This window comes from Danio rerio, chromosome 15, assembly GCF_049306965.1.
Source record: "Danio rerio strain Tuebingen ecotype United States chromosome 15, GRCz12tu, whole genome shotgun sequence".
Taxonomy (NCBI): Eukaryota; Metazoa; Chordata; class Actinopteri; order Cypriniformes; family Danionidae; genus Danio; species Danio rerio.
In genome coordinates, this window is record NC_133190.1 from 13927618 (window position 1) to 13952943 (window position 25326).

General features: G+C 36.6%; 1 protein-coding gene across 2 annotated transcripts in view; it reads left to right on the top strand.

Annotated features, from left to right (window-relative positions):
* gpr184 (G protein-coupled receptor 184) overlaps positions 1 to 14847 on the top strand; it is a 28491-nt gene extending 13644 nt beyond the window's left edge. The window contains 2 exon segments of one of the 2 annotated variants that reach the window (NM_001309853.1): positions 10735 to 11993; positions 12029 to 12199. In NM_001309853.1, coding sequence (NP_001296782.1) covers positions 10735 to 11739 — 1005 coding nt within the window. In that variant the 3' untranslated portion in view covers positions 11740 to 11993; positions 12029 to 12199. 2 annotated transcript variants of the gene reach the window in all.
* Positions 14848 to 25326: the final 10479 nt, after the last annotated feature.

Sequence of the window (25326 nt, forward strand, 5' to 3'; positions counted from 1 at the left end):
AAATTGCTATAGCAGCTAATGCTGTTAGTGAGCCTGTGTTTGATATTGTTAGCGGATTGAGGAGCAGGCCATTAAGATTTCAAGGTCTGTGAATACACTGCATTAAAAAAGGCTGGTGATGCTACTTAGATAAACTTAGATGTTTTTTTATTTACAGGACTGTATTGTTTTTGTCATTTCTTGATTTTTAGTCCACAAAAACATTGTGTGGCCTCTTTGTATTATTGAACGTGCACTTGTAGTGTACTTTAGTGTATTTGTAAGAAGCAGTACTGTTAGATAATCTACTTTCAGTGAAATACAATTCAGTTCGAACGCACAATGAAACTGAAAAGCTTGTTTTAGACTACAGTAATTGATTTGTGTTGTGTAGAGCCTCCTTTTGTGGCCAATACAGCATCAATTCATATTGGCAATCAAAGATACAAGTTCTGCACAGTGGCCAGAGGTATTTTAAGCCATTCCTCTTACAAAATAGTGGCCAGATTACTATGATGCTGGTGGAAGAAAACTTTGCCGAATCACTTCTCCAAAACAGCCCAAAGTGGCTCAATAATATTTAGTTCTGGTCACTGTACAGGCCAAAGGAGATGTTCAACTTAACTTTGATCAACCACCTTGTCATCAGTCTTGCTGTGTGTGTTGGTGTCTTATCATCCTGATAAATGACGCCGCCTTCAGGATACACTGTTTATACTATTGGGGGCACATGGTCCTCCAGAAGAGTTTGGTAGTCCTTGGCAGAGGCACTCCCATTTAGCACAAGTATTGGCCCTAGGGAATGCCATGATATTGCAGCCCAAACCATTACTGATCCCCCCCTCATGCTTCACTCTGAGCATGTAACAGTCCGGCTGGTATGCTTCTTTGGGGTTTCTCCACACTGTAACTCTACTACTAACTGTAACTTTCACTACTGGCACGATTGAAACCAATGTTAAGTATAGGCACGAGTGACCAAATGTTTGGCTATGTTTTTCAATATACATGGGAGCCGGGCCATGTACGTATATTAACCCTGTGGATCATCAACAGGTGGAAACCAGGGGTATTGGGTTGCACATTCTGCAGCTGGGTGAGTTGGGCAGCTGTGGTTTAATGTTTTTTTTTTTGGATACAATCCACGTTAGCACCCGGACATCCCTTTCAGACAGCCTACTCTTGCGTCCACAGTTACTCCTGTTGGATGTGGTTTGTCCTTTGTGGTGGAATGCTGACATTACCACGGATACTGTGGCTCTTGATACATCACAAAACTTGCTCTATTACTCAGATGCACTATTAAGACCAACAATTTGTTCTCTTTTGATATGTCACCCATATTGTGTGCATTGCAATATTTTAAGCAAAACTAGGGTATTACTATGCTAAATAAACCTTCAAAAAATGCAATTAAATAATATTGAGTGTTACCATTGTGTGTTGAGATCTATGTGCGAATAGAATAGAATAGAATAGAATAGAATAGAATAGAATAGAATAGAATAGAATAGAATAGAATAGAATAGAACATTTTTATTGCTTTTTGAGTATGTGGGAAGTCCAACAAAAATAGTGCTTTGCATGTTACACAAAATGCACAAACAGTAAATAAAAAAGAAAACATAAGCTTTATGGGAAATAAAAGTTATTGCACAAGTTATACATATATTGCACATAAATATACAGATATTGCACAATATTTTACGCAATACATTGCAAAACATAATTAATTCTCCCAGAGAATCTGATCGTGCGTTTAGTGCTTGTACTGCTCTATAAAAACTTCTATTTGTTCATGTTTTTTGATTCTTCTATACTGTCTGCCTTATGGTAACATCTCAAAATTAGAGTGAAGGGACAGATCGTTTAGGATGATACTGGCTTCATTGTGACAGTGAGAATTGTAAAGTTCCTCCATTCTGTGCACAGTTAATTATCCTCTGGAGCTCTTTTTTCTGTGCAGCTAGAATACAAACATACAGCATGTCACAATGCACTCTATACAGTGCTACAACATGGATACCAGTTGTTTCTGGGGGATGACATTCTTTTCAAGGACCCTCAGAGAGTATAGTCTCAGCTGTGCCTTCTTTACCAGCTCTTTTACGTTTTGCTCAAAGCCAGATCTTCCATAATGTGGACACCTAGGAATCGAAAATCTGTGACTATCACCACAACGTCCCCATTTATGAATAATAGTGTAATGTTCCTTCTGTTCAAGTTCATCACTAACTCTGTTGTTATGTGTATATAAGTAAACTATACGTAAACCATACAGAGTTGGTTAATTCCATGCTACACCAAGTAAAATGACATTGTAAAAAGTAATCAACAAATAAACTTACGTATTATGCTAGTTAAGCAAATGTTGCTTAATTCCAAACATGAAACGTTCAAGTACATTTATTTTTTTATATTTTATTTGATATTTTGGAAATACCAAAGACTAGTTAAGTATTTATTTATTTATTTATTTATTTATTTGATAGTGCCATCAAACTATTTCTGTATCGTTAGAGATTATTCAAACTGGATGTAAACAGATGTAAATATTGTATTTTTTATTTCATGTAAGAGTGGCCACACTAATGCATGGCTAAATGTGAAGACTTTGCTGTCAGCCACTTTCAGTTAATTTAGCAGTACGTAATTCAGTCCATTATGCCGCCTGATGTTGCAAACAGGTTTTATTTTAATTCATTACCATAATCATAAACACACTACACTACCTGAAAGGTCTTGTCGTTAATCTCAGCTGTAAGAGCAACAAATAATCAATTGACTTCTAGTTGACAATTTGGAAAAGTGGCAGAAGTTTGAACTGCATCCCAATCATCACAAATACTGCAGAAGACATATTGAAACCTGTATGGACCCAGGGTTCCCATAAAAATCAGTCAAGTTTGGTGAAGGAAAAATCATGGTTTGGGTTTACATTCAGTATGGGAGCATGTAAGACATCTGCAGAGTAGATGGCATCATCAACAGCTTGAGACATTTGTGCTGCCCATTACATTACAACCCACAGGAGAAGGAAACTCTTCAGCAGGATAGCGCTCCTCATACTTCAACCTGTACATCAAGGGGGCCTGAACGCAAAGAAGGTCAAGGTGCTCCAGGATTGGCCAGCCCAGTCATCAAACATGAACATTATTGAGCATGTCTGGATAAAGATGGAGGAGGAGACATTGAAGATGAATCCAAAGAATCTTGATAAACTCTGGGAGTCCTGCAAGAACTCTTTCTTAACCATTCCAGATGACTTTATTAATAAGTTATTTGAGGTTTTGCAGGAACTTGGCAGGGTGGTGCGGTGGCGCAGTGGGTAGCGCTATCATCTCACAGCAAGAAGGTCGCTGACTCGAGCCTCAGCTGGGTCAGTTGGCATTTCTGTGTGGAGTTTGCATTTTCTCCCCGTGTTCGTGTGGGTTTCCTCTGGGTGCTCCAGTTTCAGTCCAAAGACATGCGTTATAGGTGATTTGGGTAAGCTAAATTGTTCATACTGTATGTGAATTTATGAGTGTATGGGTGTTTCCCAATGATGGGTTGCAGCTGGAAGGAGATCCGCTGCACAAAACAAATGATGGACAAGTTGGCAGTTCATTCCACTATGGCGACCCCAGATTATTAAAGGGAATAAGCCGAAAAGAAAGAAAGAATGAATGAATGAATGAATGAATGAATAAATTAACTTAGCAGAGGGGTTCCACAAGGCTCTGTTATGGGACTTATTATATTATTGTATTGTCACTGAATATTAACGATTAACTATTTAATGTTGTATGTAAGCAATCCAGAAGTTGATGCCGGTCAACTTCAATATTAGTTCACAGACACTAAAATGAAGTAAAATATGGTAGGTTTGTTTTAAAGCTGTCCAACGTTTTCGATGTGTGAAAGTAGCCTCAAAAACAACCAATATTATTTAGCCAGCGAATGATGTAGTCTGAGCTACATATGGCTGCATTCTGTTTTTCATACAAAACTATAGGGCAGTACACCATTCCTTTTCTCACTTACCAACTGACCACTTACCTGTATGGGGACAGCTTTACGATGTTACCATTTTGTCCGGTTAGCTCGACATGTACGTTGGCGAATTTGAGAACAAAGTTGACCGCAATGACAAGGTTTAAGTCCGGTGTAAAAGAGAAGCCAAAAAATAAAATAAACAAGTAAATAATATGGTGTGAAAAAATCTAAAAACATGGTAAAAATCAGGTGAGGGATTTACTTTTTCTGAATTGCTTTTCAAAACACTGCGGTTGGGTTTAGGGAAGGGGGTGGGTGGGTCAATAGGTGCTTTTCAAAATACTATTGGATGGGTTTAGGAAAGGGGGATAGTGCAGGGATCTGTCGGTGAGTCAGTCAGCAATGTGATAGTCAACAGCGCCTCTGGTGGATTTACATGAAAACAGTCTTGTGAGATTGTCGTGAATTGCACTCGCGAGAGAAATTTGGAAAAGCATACAAAAACTGTAGGAAAAAAAAAAAACGTCGCTCCTGGGACATTTTTTGCTCTCTCCAAAAATGTATATAGGGGTACATAATCAGAATGAACTTGGGTTGAAAACAACATAAAAATATTATTAGTCATATGTTAGCAATACGGTCCTGAAGATATGTGAAGCTCTTTACTGGACTGTGGTTTAGCTGTTTACTTTCCACACAGGTCTTGCACTGAAGAGCAAGAATCGAGGCTCTCCGAACCCTTCATGTGCAGACAGGCAGCTGTCTAAGACGGCAACTCTATATTGAATTGAATTCGAGCAGAGACTGGCAGCAAGCAAAAAAAGACTTTTCAAAGGTTAAAAACAAGATGAGCAATAGCATTTAGGATGGACTCCAGGGAGTAAAGGAGACTCGAGGGAATAAGTGCAGGCAGTGATAAAGGAGCTGCAGTGTCTGGCTGTGAAACTGCAGACATGAACCTTACATAATATCTTCTTTTTATTTATTTTTGGAAATTGTGCGGCTTTATCAATAGCATCTTTCAGACAGTGCATGTCTTATCACTCACATGTGAACAGATATAATAAACGTGCAGCATATGAACACATGTAAAGGCCCTGTCTACATATCTTGACGACTACAAGATCAGTCCAGGCAGAAGCAGTTGGGAAAAAAAAAACACAAAAAATGATAATAAAATAAAAGTAAGTCGAGGGACAAATCCTTTATAAACCCACTTAGTCCAAGCACATTACACAAAAGGTTTCTTTCCCAGCTGGTTAAAAAAAAAAAAAAAAACATGTTTGCTCGACCGTGAAATTAAGTTTAACTCCAAGTGTGACATTTTGCCTTTAACATCAACAACATATCATGTAATAATATATAGCAAAGGAAAGAGTCCTGCGTGCAAAGTTTAACGGATTATCTTCATACCTTTGATCTGATGCCTGGGCTATACTCTTTAGATGCATGTATATATGCTTTTATATGCTTATTTTCTCATATAATCATGAAGCTGACATTTTGTTACACATTTTGTTTTGTATTAATTGGCAAGCTTCTAAAAAGCTTTTATTTTGATAAGTATGACTTTTTAACCTTGAGAACTTCCATTTTAGTAGAGTGAAAAGGTGTATACAATTTTCTTTTCATGCATTGTAATAAAGCTATTTATGTGTTTGGTTATATAATACAATACTCAGCGTGATTCATAATGTAATAATGCAACAAATGTGAGATACTTTCACAATTAAGTGCTGTTTGTCTTTGCTTGGTTGTTTGATACACTTTTACCAAAATGAAGTCATTCTTTGACGTGTTGTTTTGTTCTCATTGTAACCACAAATATTCTGCACCTTGCAGAGCCCGGAAATGTTTTTAGTTAGGTACGTAAGCAAGAGCAGTTTTGGTATCCTGCCTGATGTGCAATATGCATACTTTCACTTGTAAGTATAGAGTAGTTAATCAGCATGTGGTCGGAGCCACACTTTCAAATGATTAATTTTCACATATGCCATTACAACAAGACATTTAAAATGAGCGCATGAAATGCTCCAGGATACGTAAAAGACGAAAAACATCAGTATTGTGCATCATGGCAACATCTGCATCAGTAACAAACAACAGCAACTACGTCTAGACAATTTAAGCACAATGTAACTAAATGAAAGTTCAAAGCTTAACACAAAGTTTAATGGGTTATCTCTACTTCACTCATGAATATGGCATGGCTTTTTTTTCCTACTCAAAATACTGAACCAAGGTCTTACTGTAGGTGTACTAGTTAGCCCTCAAAAACACTTTAGTTTTTGCTGTTTATTAATGCTGTTTATTAATACTTTTCTGCATGATCTTATTCTACATCCCTAATCCCACCTTACACCTAGACCTAACTGCTAACTTAACAACTATTAATAGGCAGAATTTTAGGTGTTTATTACATTGAAATTAAGAACAGTATGACCAAAGCCTAAAACAGGTGCAAGTTGGGGCTAAACACTGCAGGTGCCATATACCATACTACATTAACATGTGACATACAGTAGAGGTAAACCACTGACCTATTTTTTTTTACATTTTGAGCTCTCATTTCACTGTTTTGCGGTTAAACTTGGCTAGACATCGTTACTGTTGATTGTTGTTGATGCAGAAGTTGCCAGGATACGGTTTTAACACCATCAGTGTATCATAGTTTTACTCTAGCATGATGAAATTCCCAATTAAACACAACTGAACCTTCTAATCTGGCTCTCATGATCTGAAATCATGAAGACACATTGCATTACATACTTGAACAGTACATAGTGCATTTATTGTGTATGGCCATACACCCAAAGAGCTTAACAATCATGAGAGGGGTCTCTCCACACCACCACCAGTGTGCAGCTTTCACTTGGATGTTGCAACAGCAGCCACAGGACAATGGTGACTGTGCGCTCACCACATAAGGCCAATTCAGTGGATGGAGATGATTGGGAGATCATGATGGGTAAGGGCCAAAGAAGGGAATCTGGCCTACTCTTTATAAGAAGTACCATGAGATTTTTAATGACCACAGAGTCAGGAACTCGGTTTGATGTCTAATCCGAAAGACAGTGCCCTCTGACAATATGGTGTCCAATTCACTTTACTTTATTTGGGCATCAGTATTCACAGCCTGGTCTCCGGGCCTGCAGCTTCATAATGTTGTGATCATTAGCGATGTAGCCTTAACTGATTGCTGGAGAACGCTCCGTCATTCACATAAACGACATATCCCATCATGTACTGCATTTACACACCAGTTCAAGGTCCCCCGTGATTACAAACACACACCTGAATCCTGTCATGACTCATAACTGGGATTACTAGAATGTTCACCTAAAGATCTGTCTTTAAGACAGTACTTTATACCAGCTACAAACAAATTATTGTAAGGTTACAGGAACTTTTTATCAGGTGTTTTAGTTCATTACATCTCAGGGTCAGTTAGTATATATGCAACTGAACAAAAATACACATTATTAATGTATATAGTCTAAATACAAGTAGTTTAAATGGAATTTAAATGTAATAGATCTGCCAGGTTGTCATTAGCATGACATGTCTGCATCAGTTGCATCACTTTACTTTCATCTAAATTCTCTTCTGAGGCCCCATGGGACAGTAAAATGGCCATTGGATACACACTGGGTTTTTTCAGGATACTTCACTGTTTTTCAGATACTGTGAATTGAAGGAAGTTTTTGGGTCACATACCGTTTTTCTCATAGTGTATAGTAAGGTAGTATGATAATTCAGGTGAGTGTGAAGTAAAATCTGGCCCTCAAGGAGCAGTATTCAAAATTCCTACTGCTGTAAAAATACTAAAAATAATAACTAATAGGATGGAGAGTCCAAAACTGTTAATGGAGATCTAGCTGCCTGCAGAGTTAAGCTCAAACTCCAATCAAACACAAATGTTTGTAATTATCAAGGGCTTCTGAAGATCTTAATTTGCTGGTTCAGGGTAGGAGTCGGGGGCGATTCTTGGATTTTTAACATTTGGGTGGCACAAGAACCAGTCAAGGGGTGCCCATGCTAAAAGTATTTAAATTTTAAGACATAATAGGCATATTTTAATCTAATCAAGCTTTTCATGGATATTGCAAATTAAAACAATACAATATATAAGACTACCATGCAAAAATGTTTGATTTTTCAATACATTAACTATTCCGCATGTTAAAAGTGTCTGAATGATAACATTATTAAAGCACCACATTGCACAGTTTACCTTTACCAAATTACTAGAGACTATTTGGCATGGCATGCTATTCATCTTATAAACAAAATAAAAACAATTTAATCTTATAAACAACAACTTCTATTTTAAGAGGTCCTGCTGCATCACAGCTGAATTACTTTTAGCACATACTGGAGCATTCATTCATTCATGCATTCATTCATTCATACGCTCGCTCGCTCGCTCGCTCGTTCGTTCGTTCGTTCGTTCATTCGTTCGTTTAATTATTCATTCATTCATTCATTCGTTCATACATTCGTATTTTCCTTTGGCTTAGTCCCTTTATTCATCAGAAGTCACCACAGAGGAATAAACCACCAACTCCTGTAGCATATGTTTTATACACAACATGTCCTTTCACCTGCAATCCAGTACTGGGAAACATCCATACACACTCATTCACACACACACGGCCAATTAAGTTTATTCAATTCACCTATACCTCATGTCTTTGGACTGCGGGGAAACTGGAGCACCCAGAGGAAACTCACACAAACATGGGGTGAACATGCCAACTCCACACAGAAATGCCAACTGACACAGCCGGAACTCAAACCAGCGACCTTCTTGCTGTGAGGCGACTGTGCTAACCACTGTGCGACCATGTCGCCCTGGAGCTTTCAATATGCATTAAAGTATTTCAATATTTTTAGGCCTGTAATTATAATTCCTTACTTACAATGAGCAAAAAGAAGTAGTCTGCATCTTGTGAAAGCGTGCTTCTCCTAGATTTTAGCTTTAAAACTGACAGCACTTTAATCCAATGGCAATCATCATTAACAGCGCTTTAATCCAATGCTGTTGAGCATTGTAAGATTGACAGAACTCTAAAACAGTGCTGTCGAGCATTGACACTCTAATCCAAAGGCATTGAGCAATGCGAAATTGACAGTGCTCTAATCTAATGGTTTTGAGCATTGACAGTGCCCCATAAAATCATCCCTAGTTGGGGCAGTTTTTTTTTTTTTTTTTTGCGAATCCACTAGAGACCAATGTACACTTTTTCGCATCTCAAATTTCTCTTGCGAGTGCCATTCATGCCTGCTGTTCTTACTGAAATCTACCAGAGGTCGCTGCCGACTGATTGACTGACCAACCGACTAATTTTGCTCACCCTCCCCCTTCTCTAAATTGAAGCAATAGTGTTTTAAAAAACACAGCCCACCCTCTTCTCTAAATTTAGTTTAAAAAAGCAATCCAGAAAAATAATGTTTTTAGATTTGACCACATTCTCACCTTGTTATTTACTTGTTTATTTTAATTCTTAGCTTTTGTTTTTGTCTTACCTGCTTTCTGGAACCGTTTTTCACCGGACTCGATCATCCTTGTCATGTTGAATGAATTGGATATACTTTACATTAAATGGCAACTTCATTTCACAAAAGACAGAGTTAAGATGCCGTTCTTTTATTCCATGTGGATGCTATAAAGATAAACAAGAGACGAAAAAGGGTCTAAGAACTTAAATATGGTGAGAATGAATGAATGAATGAATGAATGAATGACAGCTTCTAAATTGTCTGAGGGACATCCCCTTTTTGTCCAGTAGATCTTCTGTTTTATTAGCTAATTTAATTATTTAAAAAAATGTATAATGTATAAAACTAAATATTATTTCTCCTACTTCATAATTTTTATACATCTGATAAGCTTTTTATATTAAAAGACAATGCACAGATATTGATGTTTCACAATGTTTTACACATTTGAATCTAACAAGCTTAGCTTACAATGTTTACATTGCTCTACTTACATTAAATCTAAATCCCAAATATCAGATATAACAACAGATTGTTAAGATTTAATTAATGTCATTTTTAATGTTATTGATTTACGCACTTACTTGACAGATTTCATTTATTAATTTTCCTTCTGCTTTGTCCCTGGTTTATTACAGCAGAATGAACCGCCACTTACTTGACAGATTTATATATTTTAAGGTTTAGGGGGTTTGTGTAATGCGTTTTATGTTTGGTAAAATAATTTCTATTTGCATATATAGTGATTTTTTTAAATCAAATACACTGTCTTGTTCCAATAGTTGGATTTAGATGTTTTTGCATAAGAACAATGATGGATTTAGCTAGTTTTGATGCAAAAGAAAATTTACCTTGTTAAAAAACAAAGAATTTTCTAAAGTGACAAGGTATTTTATTTACTAGCTAATAACCTCATCATTACTTATAAAAATAAACTTCCACACCTAATTATAGGAGCCTGATAGAAAATTCTCATTTACAAGAAAAAAGGTCTGATGAATTTAGAGGGTTTTGCATTTGAACTCCACATATAGGGCTACATTTTTTAGAATGAGCCTCTATTAAAAATACATAAAGTAAGGAATGTGCATTCACTTCATATAATATAAATGTTGATTCAAATCTGTGCCTTGATCTAATGCAGCTGTTTGAATAAACCTCAAACCCTCACTTTGACTGTTCAAGGTCTTTAGCCCTTGTCATTTTGCCTGCCATGCCACCTCAATAACTGTAACAAATTCATCATTACCTGAATTGCATTTATTTTTTTGTTCACAGATGACCATGAACGCAACATCCAACTCAAACAACTCATGTGTGATCATGAACTCATTATCAGGTCACCTGCTGATGTCCATGTACATTGTCGCCTTCATCCTGGGGCTGCTGTTTAACCTGGTCACCATTGGTCCCATAATTCAGCAGATCTACAGAAAGAATGTTCTTGGGATTTACCTATTTAGCCTGTCCATCTCTGATCTACTGTACATCCTCACTATGCCTCTGTGGATTTATTATTTCAACAACAACCACAGATGGACATTTGGCCAGGAGCTCTGTAGCCTGGCAGGTTTCTTTTACTACTCCAACCTTTACATCAGCATCTTTCTGCTTTGTTGGATCTCCATCGATCGCTGCCTGGCCATCACCTTCCCACTGCGAGTCCAAGCCTTCCGCCGGCAGCGTTATGCCTGGATCATTTGTGGACTGGTCTACATTTTTGTCATGACATTGCACTCTTTGGTTCTTTATCTGGACAAGCTGTCCGATCCACTAGATGACAGTGAACAGAGGTGCTATGAGACCTTCCCAATGACGGAACGCATTGCAATGTTTAACCTGATACGAGTCGGAATTGGATTTTTCTTGCCGCTTATTGTTATAACGGTCTGCTACTGCTTGATCCCTACCAAGGTACAGCAAAGCAGAGGGGTTGACGATCAAGGCAAGCGCAAAGTGAAGCTTCTGTCTATGGGAGTCATTGGTATTTTCTCCTTCTGTTTTGCACCATACCACATACTCCTGATGGTACGATCCATTGCCTTCTTTACTGTGGGAGATAAACAAAGCTGCATCATTGAACAAAAGATGTATATACCCTTCACTTGCTCCCTTGCGCTGTCTAGCCTGAACAGTGTGGTGGACCCAGTGCTCTATGTTTTGGCCAGTAACGGAGTGAGAGAAGACATGAAGTTTTTCTGCTGGAAAAACAAGACAAGGAACGCCACAAGAAGCCAACTAGTTGATTCTAAACGGACGACAAGAATGACCAACTGCTGTTAGGACTTAGAATTCTTAGGACTTAGAAAGAAGATTGGAGCCTAGTAATGCTACTTATTTGTAATTGCTGTACATATCCATTCAGGAGTGGGTTTATATGAACTTGAAAATAATTTTGTAGAAGGGATCTAAGTGGCAACCAGTTGAACCAACAATCTGACAAACATTGTTTCAATCTCTTTGATCTAAATAACTGAATTGACTTTTTAAAAGTAGCCAACTGTATATATCTGGATCATAGTGATTTTATTATTATTATTATTTTATTATTAGTTATTATTATTATTATTTATGATGAACTCTTGACACCATGACTGCAAAAGACTCCATAGTGCAGGTGTCAATAGGGAAAAAAAGTCTTCTTTTTTTAAAACATTTATAAATAAGCCTAATTTATGTCAATGCTAATTACTTGTTCTGAAAATACTGACATTGTAACATTACATATTAATGCCTGGTTAAACTGTATTGTGTCTGATTTGTGAATAAGCTGTTTTTATATCAAAATACTGCACAAAAAATGCTTGTTTAGCGGTTTAGCCAATGTACAACAGTGTTCTGATACCAGAAAATGGTTGAATCCAAGTCAAAACAAACCTGACCCAAAAGATTTTTTGTTAACACTTTATACGGTAACACTTAACAATAAGGTTCATTAGTTAATGCATTTACTAACATGAACTAATCATGAACAACAAATGTACAGCATTTATTAATCATAATGGAACATTTACTAATGCATTATTAATATCCAAGTCCATGCTTTTTAACATTAGTTATTACAACATGAGTTAACATGAACTAACAATGAACTACTGTATTTTCATTAACTAACGTTAACTAACATGAACAAAAACAGTAGTAAATGTATTGTTCATTTATTTGTTCTTGTTAGTAAATGCATTAATTAACATTATGAACCTTATTGTAAAGTGTGACCGTTAAATTATTTTGTATATATATGTTAAATTTTGAAACTTTTGTTATTTTGCAGTATTTAAACTTTACAGTAATTTTACTTTTTAGATAAGATTGCAAAGATTATTGTTTAGCTGATAAAAAGCCTTAATTGTCATTTATAAGGGTTTCATAAAGCATGAATAGTCCTCACTTTAGATTAGGTCACAAAACTGCATGAAGTTGAGCTAATAAAGCATTTATTAACATACATAATAACCATTAATATATGCCTTAACAAAAAAACATCATACATGTTATTTTGAATAGTTTATTAATCATTTACTAACTCATTCTGAATGATCTTAATAATCACATTTTTCTTTTAAATAAAAATGGTTTGTGAATAACATAATGCTTAATTTAGTATTAAAAAAATAATCATTAACAAAGTATGGAAATACAACTATTAAGCACGTTATAAATGTGCTTGAAAGTTAAAAATACAACATTTGTAGCTGCAGTTATAAACTGCTTATTAACACCTACACTAATTTAGAGTTAATGCTTATCAAATATTGAATTCACCAGATGCCAATGCTTAGTAAATGATTCATAGTGTGTAGTTATTATAAAGTGGTACCATTTTTTTTTAATTTTATTTGAATGCTTTGCTCTTTTTCCTTGAGTCTAAGTTAATTTAATGCCTTTTTTTTTTGTTTCGTTGGATACTATCCCTTGAGTCAAAGCATAAGAGCCTTTCTTTCTGCATTATCCCCCTGTAGCCAACAGATATCCTTAGTGTGCTAGATTTCTAGTGCATTCAACCAGTAAATCCAGCTTGTAAAATCTATTGAGTCAAAAGTTGAATTTAGCAATCGCAGTATTGGAATAAAACAACACAAACTATCCTCCCCCGAGCATTTTCTAGAAGCCAACACAAAGACGGCAAAACTAGTACTGGATACCAGATGTAAAATTTTTATAATGTTTTTAACAGTTATAAGTCATGATAAGTAATGATAAGAGATGATAAATAATCGTCTTTAAATATTTTTTTCAAAGAGGGCTTAATAGAAAGCAAATTTAAATTGCATAAACCCTTTATGTTTCAATGGATTCTGACTGGCTTGTCAGTGTTTTATCATTTATAAGTTGAAAAAAATCATTCTGAAAGTGGTTTAATATTCAGAACAATTTTTGAAACTACGTCCTTATCTTTATCTTTATAATTAGCGTGCTTAAAGGGGAGACTACGATCTCATATTTTAAACTTTAGTTAATGTGTAATGTAGCTGTGTGAACATAAACAAAATCTCTGAATGTAAAAAGTTCTAAGTTCAATGCAAAGGAAGACCTTGGTTTTTACAGAGTTAGCTTAGCAAAGCCTACAATGAACGAATTTTGGGGACTACAAAAAAATACTTCCGCCCCCTGTGACATCATAAGTTTGTTTACTGCGCATCCCACATTGAGCATTCAGGTAAGGGCCGTGGCCAGAAGCACTGTAACGTTATAGCAGAGATGAAGCTTAAAAATGCGTCTAAACGCTGCTGTTTCCACAGAGCTTCATCTGTTTCTGTATTTGGGCTTCTAAAGGACACGACACAAAGACAGAAGTGCCTTGAGTTCAATATTAATTATCTTCCAGAGAATTATAAAATACTCAGCAAGCATGATTTGACAAAACAGCTCCAGAATCTCTCCCAGTTCAGTGCTGGATTCGGTTAAAATCTCCTCAAAGCAGAAGTTGTAAGCTACAAGTAAGTGTTTTTGTTTGTTAAAATTGATCATGACATGTACAGTGTCTAGCGTTAACGGTATGCTGTAGCAATGATGTAAACAGTGCGAAATACTGCTTTGCGGGCTAACGATTTAGCTACAAATTCATATCTATCAGCCAAACTGCTGTAACCCACACTCACTCCACCAGCACGTTTGTGTCTCATGTGTGTGCGCACGGGACTGCACTGATAGTCTTCAAGCAGCTCCACGTGTTTCACATCTCAGATAATGAAGTCGCAAAAGATATGTGGATGATTCATATTACGTACACCTGCATATTCCGGATACTCGTGAAAGACGTCATAACGCATAGAGTGAAAAAAATACAGATTAGCTTACCTGACTAGTGGTTGCAGCAGAATAATAAATCAAGGCTCAACAGGTAGCATCTCACATCTTGTGCTTTATTCTTCTGTCACGATATATTACAGAAAATAACTTAATCCGAGCATCAGATAAAAAGAAAGTCCCGCGCACATGCGCTTGCTAAAGAAAGTTAACACATTCACACACACATAGACGCACACACAGACGCTGTTAAAGGAGCCGCACCCCATTTCCACTCCTTAGTTATTTTAGAGAGCGGGCGCGAGGTTGACTGCATGTTTACACAGCAGAAAAGCGCGTGCTTTTACGGGAGTGACGTGGAGCCGATCCGCCAATAGCAGCACATTATGACGATGACCAATCAGAGTCACTTAAGGACGGGCCTTTTAGAGGAACTAGGAAATATGACAGTCGTTTTCATGTTAGCTGAGTTGCTGTGTATAATCAGAGTGAGATATATGAAAAAATTACGCAATTTCCTTCAAGTGAACCACAAGCACACATTGCTTTGCATCTTATAAACACAACCAAGCCTTAAAATTACATTCTGGACCGCCCCTTTAATTTGAATTGACCTTTAGATTATATTATCTACTTACTCCCGGGGCCGTTTATATAGATGTTGATATTTAGCCGCACCATGTTGGTGTTTCATATCATCTGATTTTTACGAGGTGGGTTGTTAGCCAAATGCATGACCCCCCAACCTAGAGGACCAGGACATAAACACGTACACTATGGACAATAGCTTACCCAATTCACCTATAGTGCATGTCTTTGGGCATGTGGGGAAACCCACACGAACATGGGGAGAACATACAAATGCCACACTGAAATGCCAACTAATCCAGTCGGGTCTCGAATCAGCGACCTTCTTACGGTAAGGTGACAGCGCTACCCACTGCACCACGGTGTCGCCCACTAAGATTAAATTAGCATGTAGCATGTCTTCTTCTTCTTGGCCTTTAAATCAAATTTCAAGACTATATCTTACATCATTTTAACCGTCGCATCTGAAAACTGAAATATGAAACAACTTATTTCCTTGGTCTTGGTCTTGTCATGGACTCACATAGACTGTCTTGACTTTGACTTGACCCTGTTTTCAACCCTCAGTCCTAAGTTGAACTGAATTAAGCTGCACTTTTATTTACTTCATAGATATGCAAAAAAGAGAGGAATTATTACTTCATGGATTGCCTGAAAGGGAGTATATATCTGTGTCCAACTTAGTAACATCAAGAGGATGTTTACAAATTGCGGATTTGCAGTTAAAAAGGACCTGCATCTCTGTCTTTGAAGGACCCTTGAATCACTTGAACTTTCATTGTGAGAGACTGACTCAACTCAAGTGTTGTTATTGTAGGATAAAGCCTCGGCTGTCTGTTCCATTTAATTCAAAGATGACTGTAAATAATAAGATTTAGCTGTAAAATAATGGTAATACTTTATTTGGATGGTCCTCCTTTAGATAGATGTTAACAACAACAAAAAAAGCAATGTAAGCACTTTTCAAAGCTCAGCATGTCGCTATTACCTTTACATGTTATGCTTGACAAACCTCACATTTTCTAATCTGTAATTTACCATTACTGCAAAGAAAGAGTAGATCATGAAATAAAAGAAAGGCACTGATTCTGAATCTTGTGCCACATTTAGTCAACTGATTCTTTTGTTAAAGCTGTTTAAATGAAGGTAAAATGATTAGTGTTTCATTCAATGGCTGGGAACATGTACCGTCTGTGTAATCATGCTGCTTTCTGAAGAGCGAGCGACCCTTGCAACATCAGCAAGTGATCTTGAGTGCTGATGAGGAGGAGAGTTTGCGTAGCATCTCTAACCGGTTTCGCCTACAATACACTTTGTACAGTTTTGTACCTCCACCTTCCGCTGGCATGATTGCCTCTATGGATAAGTGGCTCTCGATGGTGTGACTGTAGTCTTCTGTATGTCTGGGAGAGAGAGAGTGGGAGAATGGCCTTGTGCTCTACTGTAAAATGCCACGGACCAACTGAATAGAGTGATTTTGAAGTGAGAGCGTAGCGGTGAATTGCAGCTTTGAGTAGCTGATCTGCAGTCTGAATGGTTTAAATGACTGCTCGCTTTCACCTATTTCAGCAGACGCCGCCATTCCATTCAGGGAAGATGGAAATGGGATGCCATATAGTGTCAGAACGGACTTGTTTGTACTGTCGTTCACCTGCACAAGACAGAACATTTCTCTTTGTGGGGTTCACTTGAGAAGAGAAAGCGACATTCTTTCATCATAATCACCGTATTGCATCACAAATGAAATAATGCGGGCTATTCTGCATTACACAATAAAGCTGCTGCTGAGGTCTCACCACAGCAGGAAGTCTGGAGGGACTTAGACGAGAACATCACAGAACACCGTGTCTGCTTCCCTCCACTCCAGCAATTGATTTGCACCTTACTGAACACGAACAACAGATGGAGGTGAGAGAGCACATTCATGTAGAAGGCTCGACCTGGCAATGCATTAAAATGCAGACAATTGAATTTGTGAATTTAAATCTCATGAAAACATGAGAAAACGTGTCTGCATAACACTTCGACCCACAAATACCTCTGAAGAGTCTATCTATCTATCTATCTATCTATCTATCTATCTATCTATCTATCTATCTATCTATCTATCTATCTATCTATCTATCTATCTATCTATCTATCTATCTATCTATCTAACTACAATCCCAAATGAGAAAAGTTTGGGACAGTATGGAAAATGCAACTAAGCTGCAGACAATATAAGAAACATTATTTAATGTGTTCCTCATTTCAAAAAAGTTGGAACAATTGGGCATTTACCATTTTGTAATGTTGCCATTCCTTTTTACTACACTTAAAATACGTTTAGGGACTGAAAACACCAAGTGATGAGATGTTTTAGGTGTAATTTTGTCCCATTCTTCCTGCAAACAAAGCTTAAAGTACGCAAGGTTTTCGTTCTCGCATTTTTCGCTTCAAAATGCACCACACATTCTCTATTGGAGACAGGTCAGGACTGCATGCAGGCCAGTCAAGTATCTGTATCCTCTTCCTTCCCTTGCAGCCAGAATTTGTGCAGAATATGATTTAGCATTTTGTTGAAATTTGCATGGGTGTTCCTGAAAAAAAGATGTCTTCATGAGGGCAAAATATTGTGCCCAAAATCTCTCTGTTTTTTTCAGCATTAATGGTGCCATCACAGAAGTGCAAGCTACCTTTGAAAGGGGCACTTGACCATGGCAGACTCTGGCTTTTGGACTTGTTGCTGATAAGAGTCTGGATGATCCTTTTCTTTTTTTGGTTTGGACCACACGTCATCCATTCAGGGGTGGAATTAACCAATAAGCAAGGTAAGTGGCCACTTAGGGCCCCTGGAAATCTGAAGCCCATCCCCCCCCCCCCCCCCCCCCCCAAAAAAAATATTTAAAAGTATAAATGATACATATAAATTATATATGGCATTGTTTTCTATCATATTTTGTATGGTGATGGTCCTCTACCTTCAGTCATAGACCAGTCCAGCAGTCAAATTAGTAAAGACTTATAAAACGAGATTATTCATTTATTATTTTTAGTTGTGAATTCATCTTAAGAAAATAAATCATTTTAAAAGTTTTACAAGGTGCTTTACATGTAATTATTATTTCGTAATATTATAAAATGCAGAAAAAGAGATAAAATGATATAAGAATACTAATAATAAATAATAATAAAAACAAATACTAACAATAAATAAATTATAAAAAGTACACAAGGTGCATTTTATAACTTTTAGGCCCCATGAATTGCTTAGCGCCCCAAAATCACTAAATCTGGCCCTGCATCCATTTCTCTCAAAAATATTTAAAATAGTGATTCATGTGACCACAGTACACGTTTCGACTGTGTGATGGTCAACCCTAGATGCCTCTGAGCCAAGAGCAAGTTGACAGTGCTTCTGGACACTGTTACCATAGAGCTTCCTGGAATAGTACAGTTTTACCTGGCATTTGTTGATGTATATTCGTATTGTGGCACTTGAAAAAGGTTTGGCAAAGTACATAACCCATGTGGTGAAATCACTTTTAGATGTATATATAGAGAGAGCATAGTAGTTTAGCTTAGGCTTTCACCCTTGTCCTTTACTCACTGAAATTCTCCAGATTCCTTGAATCCTTTGATTATGTTATACACTGTTAAAGGTAAAATATCCTGATGTCTTCCTGTCCTTATTTGAGGAACATTGTTTTAAATGTTTCAATATTTTTCTCACATATTTTTTGGCAAAATGGTGATCCTCTGTGTCACCTGTTGACATCACATGTTTGAAATCACATCATTATTTTAATAATTTACCTGATTGCTAGCCCTAAATTGCTTTTGACCCAACTTTTTTTGGAATGTGTTGCAAGAGGCAAAAATTGGAATGCGTGTTTGTACTGAAAATAATAAAAATAAAATAAATAAATAAATGAAAATCACGATTAACATATTAAATAACGTTTGTTTTATTGTCTGCAGTGAAATACAAGTCAAATAAAAAGTAAATAAACAAAGTAAATTTAGAAATCACCACTTTTCTTTTTTTATTTGTGTTTTCCATACTGTCCCAACCATTTCTGATTTGGGGTAGTATATTCTGGTAAGGTCAATATTATTAGCCCCATTAAGATCGGCTACAATTTTTTATTGGCTACAAAACATTCATTAAAGTCTAATGACTTACCTAATTAACTTAACTTGCCTGGTTAACTTTATTAACCTAGTTACCAACTGCAATTTAAACTGAATACTAATATCCTTTAAAATAACTATAAAACAGTACTGCATGTGCTGCAATCATGTCAAAGACAAAAATGAAGAATTTAGTAATAAGTATTTACATTTTATTTTTTTAGACTTATTTTTTAATTTAATTTTATTTTTCTGTTAAACAGCACTTGCAAATTTTTGAAAACTTATTCAAATGTCCTAAGGAGGCTAATAATTTTCTATTATATCTGCTGTGGAAAGCAATCTTTCTGATTATATAATGTTTATGTAGTATAGTCCTATGAAATGCTGCAAATACAAGTTAGTCACCCTAACTAACCCACACACAAATTCTTCATGATTCATTTATTGCCATCAATCAATAATAATCAAATATTTTGATTTAAATATTTATTGAGCATTACACAATGCCTGGGAGCTCTCATCACCATACATATTGAAACACATGTTCAAATAAATAACTCACACAGTTGCATTTTTACATTTATAAACACAGAAAATTACATTCTGTAACTCAAAGCGGGCTTGATCCTCTGTAAAAGTACACTCTAAAAAATTCATAGAACTCCATAAAGAAACAGAAACCATTATAAAGCAAGTCTCAACTTTTGAAAATAAAGTGTCAAAATAAGAGTGAAATCTGTCTGTGTTACAGTTATACAGTACTTTTGTAAAAATAAACTACACAAGCACAGGGGTTGTAATATTATGGGGATAGTTGTAGCAATGTCAGTTTGACAAATAAGAAAAAAGGTGGTGTGGATTTCTTGTAATCCCAGTTCATTTTTAGGTTTGACAGGACATGTGGCATACAGTTGGTGCCTTAAACAACAATGTGCAAGGGCCGCAGCTTAGTTCCAACCCTGCTTGCCTGTGGGTTTCAAATAAGCCTGAAGGACTCAATTAGTATGATCAGGTCAGGTTTGTCTAATTAAAGTTGTAACCTGTGCAGATCTGCAGCCCTCCAGGAACTTTGTTTCTATGCGGATTGTATGACCCCCAAAAAATATTTTTTAACCCCCTAAGTGCTGTTGGCAATGTTTTCATCCACTCTGGGGTGATTTTAAGTCTTAATTTGGCCATAACGTTCTCTGTGTTTCAGCTAGCGGAATGATCTTTGGTGACAAATCTTTTTTTTTTTTTGGCACATATTTTGGGAAAATGCTTTAAATAAAGTGAAAACCCTCAACAATACATTTCAATATTTTTTTTTTTCATTATTGATCAACAATACATTTTTTCATTACTGATCAAAACTGCTAAATTGTTTAGAAAATACAGGATTTCAACTCTTTAATTGCCAAATTATTATATGATGTCACTGATTTGGTGAAAAAAACCTTAAATCAAAGTCTTGAACATGCAAACAACATTGCCTTTGTTATAGTTTTTGTTATATTTTTATAGTATTTTTTAATATTTTTTTTGTTATATTTGTTATAGTAATTTTTTTTCTAATATACTGTTGGTGGCTGTTTTTGCCCCATTAATTTCCATTACAAAACCATGACACCATATAATCATGCATTTTAGAGTGTTGTTGGTTTTCCTTGTTGGGAAGAAGTAACATTTGTAATTTTTACTGTTAATTATCAGTTGGCAGCATAGCAAACATAGTTTCTGGTAACATTAACCCTTAAAAAAAACACAGTTTGTGGATTTATGTGGAGTATAACAGCAAATTAAAGTGTGTGCATGTGTGTCTGTGGATGTGTGAGAGTTTAAGAGAGACCTTTGTGCACTTATCTTGTTGGTCTAAGAAAATCAAAATATGCATCTCAGCTCTTAGAACTACATGGAGTAAACAAAAACAAAGACTCTGTATTTGTGCTGGCACATTGCCAGCCTAGAGAAAGGGGTGGTTCTTTTTTTCTCTAAAAGTGGACATTTTTGCTGTTATACGCCTCAGTTTCTATTTAACTATGAGCATTAAATACTGCAAATGCTGCACTTTTTTTTGCTGGATTAGCTAGTCAGATGTCATCATAACCAAACATTTTGATGTAATAAAATTTTTCCTAAAAAAATTGCAATAAAATTAAAACAAGACTAATTTTTAAAATACAAATTTATTACATCATAAATCATCTGGAAAAATTAGTAATCTGTTAAAGTTTTCAAGTTAAAAAATTTGTAGCCTACTTTCATTTTTTAGACAAAAAAAAAAAAAAAAAAAAGACTGGCCAGCACATTGAACTGTCCTCAGTCACAATTTGGCCATTTCAATAAAAAATTATAATGAAAAATAAATAAATAAATAAATAAATAAAAATAAAATATAATAATAATAATAATAATAATAATAATAATAATAATAATAATAATAATGAATTCTTCAAAAAAATTCTAGCCTTTTTGGTAAAAAAAGAGTACATTTGAAAATTCCTGGATATCAACAATAGCCAAAATGTATTCAAATCAATTAAATATGGTCAGCTTCTGGTGCTTCACACCTTTTTATTGCTCATTTTTATTTCAAAAAATAAGATGCAAGATTTGTAATAAAGTTACCTAATGTTTTCTCTGTTTAAAAACAATACTGTAGTGAAAGAAAACTTCTCTTACATCAGATTACAGTCTCACCGAAGCAACAGCAGACCAATGATTCCATTTGATCTTTTAAGCCTTCTTCGATGGATTATTTTCATTATTAATGATGGCATAGCAGTGAAAAACAGGATAAATGAGCTCATATATGGGACAAATTTTGGACTTTTGTCAGTGAGGGGTAGGTCTTCCGAACCACCCGAACCCCTCCCTGGCTACAGGCCTGAAAAGTTGGAGCACATGTTTTATGCTCATAGTAAACATGTTTTTAATAGAGTTTTGGCTTTAAACTGCCTCGAAAACACAGACGTGACGGAATTAGCTTTGAAGTGACATCTGACAGCTAAGGACTTCGATTGCCTTTAAAGCCTTCGTCGGACAATTATATAAAAAATAGGTCAAAATTAGGAAAAGGAAGGTCATGTACTCGACAAGTCAATAATTATACAGGACATACAATTATACAGGGGCAGATTTTCATCTGTTAGAAAATAAGTAACTTTTGCCTTACCCCTGTTTTGCAGTCTTTTTGAACATATGTTCAATATTTTGCAATAATGATGCCGCTGCCTGCCTTTTCTGCCTATTTGCTCCTTTTAACCCACATCGTTGGGCTACTCGGTTGTTACGATAACCAGCGATCGCTCTCCGGAGATCGCTGATTTCCACTATACCAGGACTACACTTCCGCTTTTCCCAGGACTACATTTTCATACATGCACTTCTCCCAGAAACTCACGCCTGCTCACACATCTGCTTGATCCCAGCCCGGTTCCTTGCCTTGACAGTCCCAGCCCGGCTCCTCGCCCTGCCGGCGCCACCCAGACTCCTCGCCCTGCCGGCGCCATCAAGACTCCTCACTCTGCCGGCGCCACTCAGACGGCTCGCCCTGCCGGCTCCCTACAAGCCTCCAGCCCTGCCGGCTCCTCGCAGTACTCCAGGTCCTCCGCTGTCTCACGATCCAGGTCCACTGCAGCTCCAGGTCCTCCATTGTCACACGATCCAGGACCACTGCAGCTCCACTTTCCGGGTCCTCCGCAGCTCCACGCTCCAAGCCCTCCGCAGCTCCACTCTCGCTCTCCGGAGATCGCTGGTTTCCACTATACCAGGACTACACTTCCGCATTTTTCAGGACTACATTTTCATACATGCACTTCTCCCAGACACTCACGCCTGCTCACACATCTGCTTGATTACATTCACCACCTGAACCTTGTCACAGACTGATATTACACCACTTATAAGCCACTCATGGACCCATCCAGTTTGTTGAGTCTTGTTCGCTCAAAGTGACATTACAACGTGTTTCCTCCTTGTCTTGTTTCTCCGTGTCTCGATCCTAGCCTTGTTTACCCTAGTTATCCTGTTTAACTGCCAGCCTCTCGACCTTTTGCCTGTTTACCGTTTATGATTCTGGACTGCCTTAATATACCCGTTTGCACCTGTATAACCACTGATTCCCTGACGCTGAATAAACCTGCATATTGGATCTTACCTCAGTTGTATCTGTCATTCCCTCCCCGGTCGTTACAACAGTAGGGCTAGCCTATGGATGTCGCATCAAAAATTCAAATGTTATTACTCAGTGGATATGTCGTGACTTGCGTCACATTATTGTGGCTATGAGGCTCTATGGGAGTTGAATTACTGGCCACGGCAATTTCATGAAGATATATTTTGAATATACACATATTATATTAATTCTATAATAAATATATTATATATTTTTGATATAAATAAAATAATTAAATGGACCAATTCTGGACCTTTTGACCTTTTGTTTGGGGGGGGGTGGGGGGGGGAGGGGGGTGAAAACATCCACTAAATTAAATTGCTGTAAAATGCATCTGATTTTTTTAAGGGTAAGAGACATCTTAGTCAATTTGAACTGTGCACAAGGTTTAAATAGTTAACAATGTTATGGCTGCTCAAGATATGGATAGTTGTCATTTAAATTGCTACAGCCAATCAAAGGTACAAAATGGCACAACCTCCAATAATAATAATAATAATAATAATCATAATAATAACAACAATAAGAACAACTGCTGAACTAATTAAGCTTGTCATGATATCTATATACTGCTGCTCTCTTTTTTTTTTAGTGTTTCATTTAAACCTAACTTTGAAGTTGCTTTAGATAAATATCTGCTAAATGAATAAATGTAAATGTAAGGTACAGTACATGTAGGCAACAAATCTTATACTACTGTGTATCAAAGTTTGAGAGCTCTAGCATGAACGACCACTGAGTTACAGATGGTCATATTAAGTGTTACTACCATCCCCAGTACCTACTTAATCTGATCGGTACTCCTTGAGTGCTCATCAAATAATCATTTATCATTCTGTATTTCATTATATTATTAGACAGTTTCCTGACAAATGGGTCAAACTTAATGATTTGAAGAACAGTATTTAGGTTTAAAATGTAAATTAAATAATTAATACTTTTGGGGCAGCACGGTGATCCTGGAATGGTCTTAACTATTTTAATATCTAACCCCTGATGTAAATAGGTCATACAAAAATAAACATTTCTTGGTCTAATCGAATAAGCCTTTTAGAATGTATTCACTGCTTTGAATGACATCCTGTCAGTCTGTCACTTACTATTATTCACGCAGCATCAGCAGCAGAGCTTAGATTGACCTTTTGGACCGAGAAGCTCACAGGGACATCTCAAACCACACCAAAAGAAATTTGTAGAATCAAAATAAGAGAAGAGGTTGTCAGGGTTGTTGCAGTTGGGATCATACTCCTCATTATTATTCTCTCAACGGGTCGGCCCTCTGTCATTTCAGCTTCTGGTGAGACAAAGGGATTTTGGAATCCATTAGTGACTCTAAATGAGAGACCAGGATATAAAATTTTGGTCTACACAGTAATCCAACTTTTCCTCCATGCAGGCCCATGTGTGTTGAAATAAATAAATAAATGAATGAATAAACAGCTTGTTAGGAATGTTTTGAAGCATTCCAAGGATCCAATGGAATATATGCTCACAGACTTTTAATTTTCAGTCAGCCAGCACCAAGCGCGTCTGGTGAACTGTTATTGCATTACAAAATCTCCATGTTTAAGATCTGATTTATTTAAAAATCAGTGATCTTCACTGCCTAATAGATAAACAATATAAAGTGGGTCTCAGACTGGACGAGAAGCACTGAATTAAACTCCATTTTTTCCCATCATGTTTTTAAGGTATGGAAGTTTAGTTTATTTTCAATTGAGTTTCTGCGCTGGCCAGCTGCTACTGATGGCATTAACATC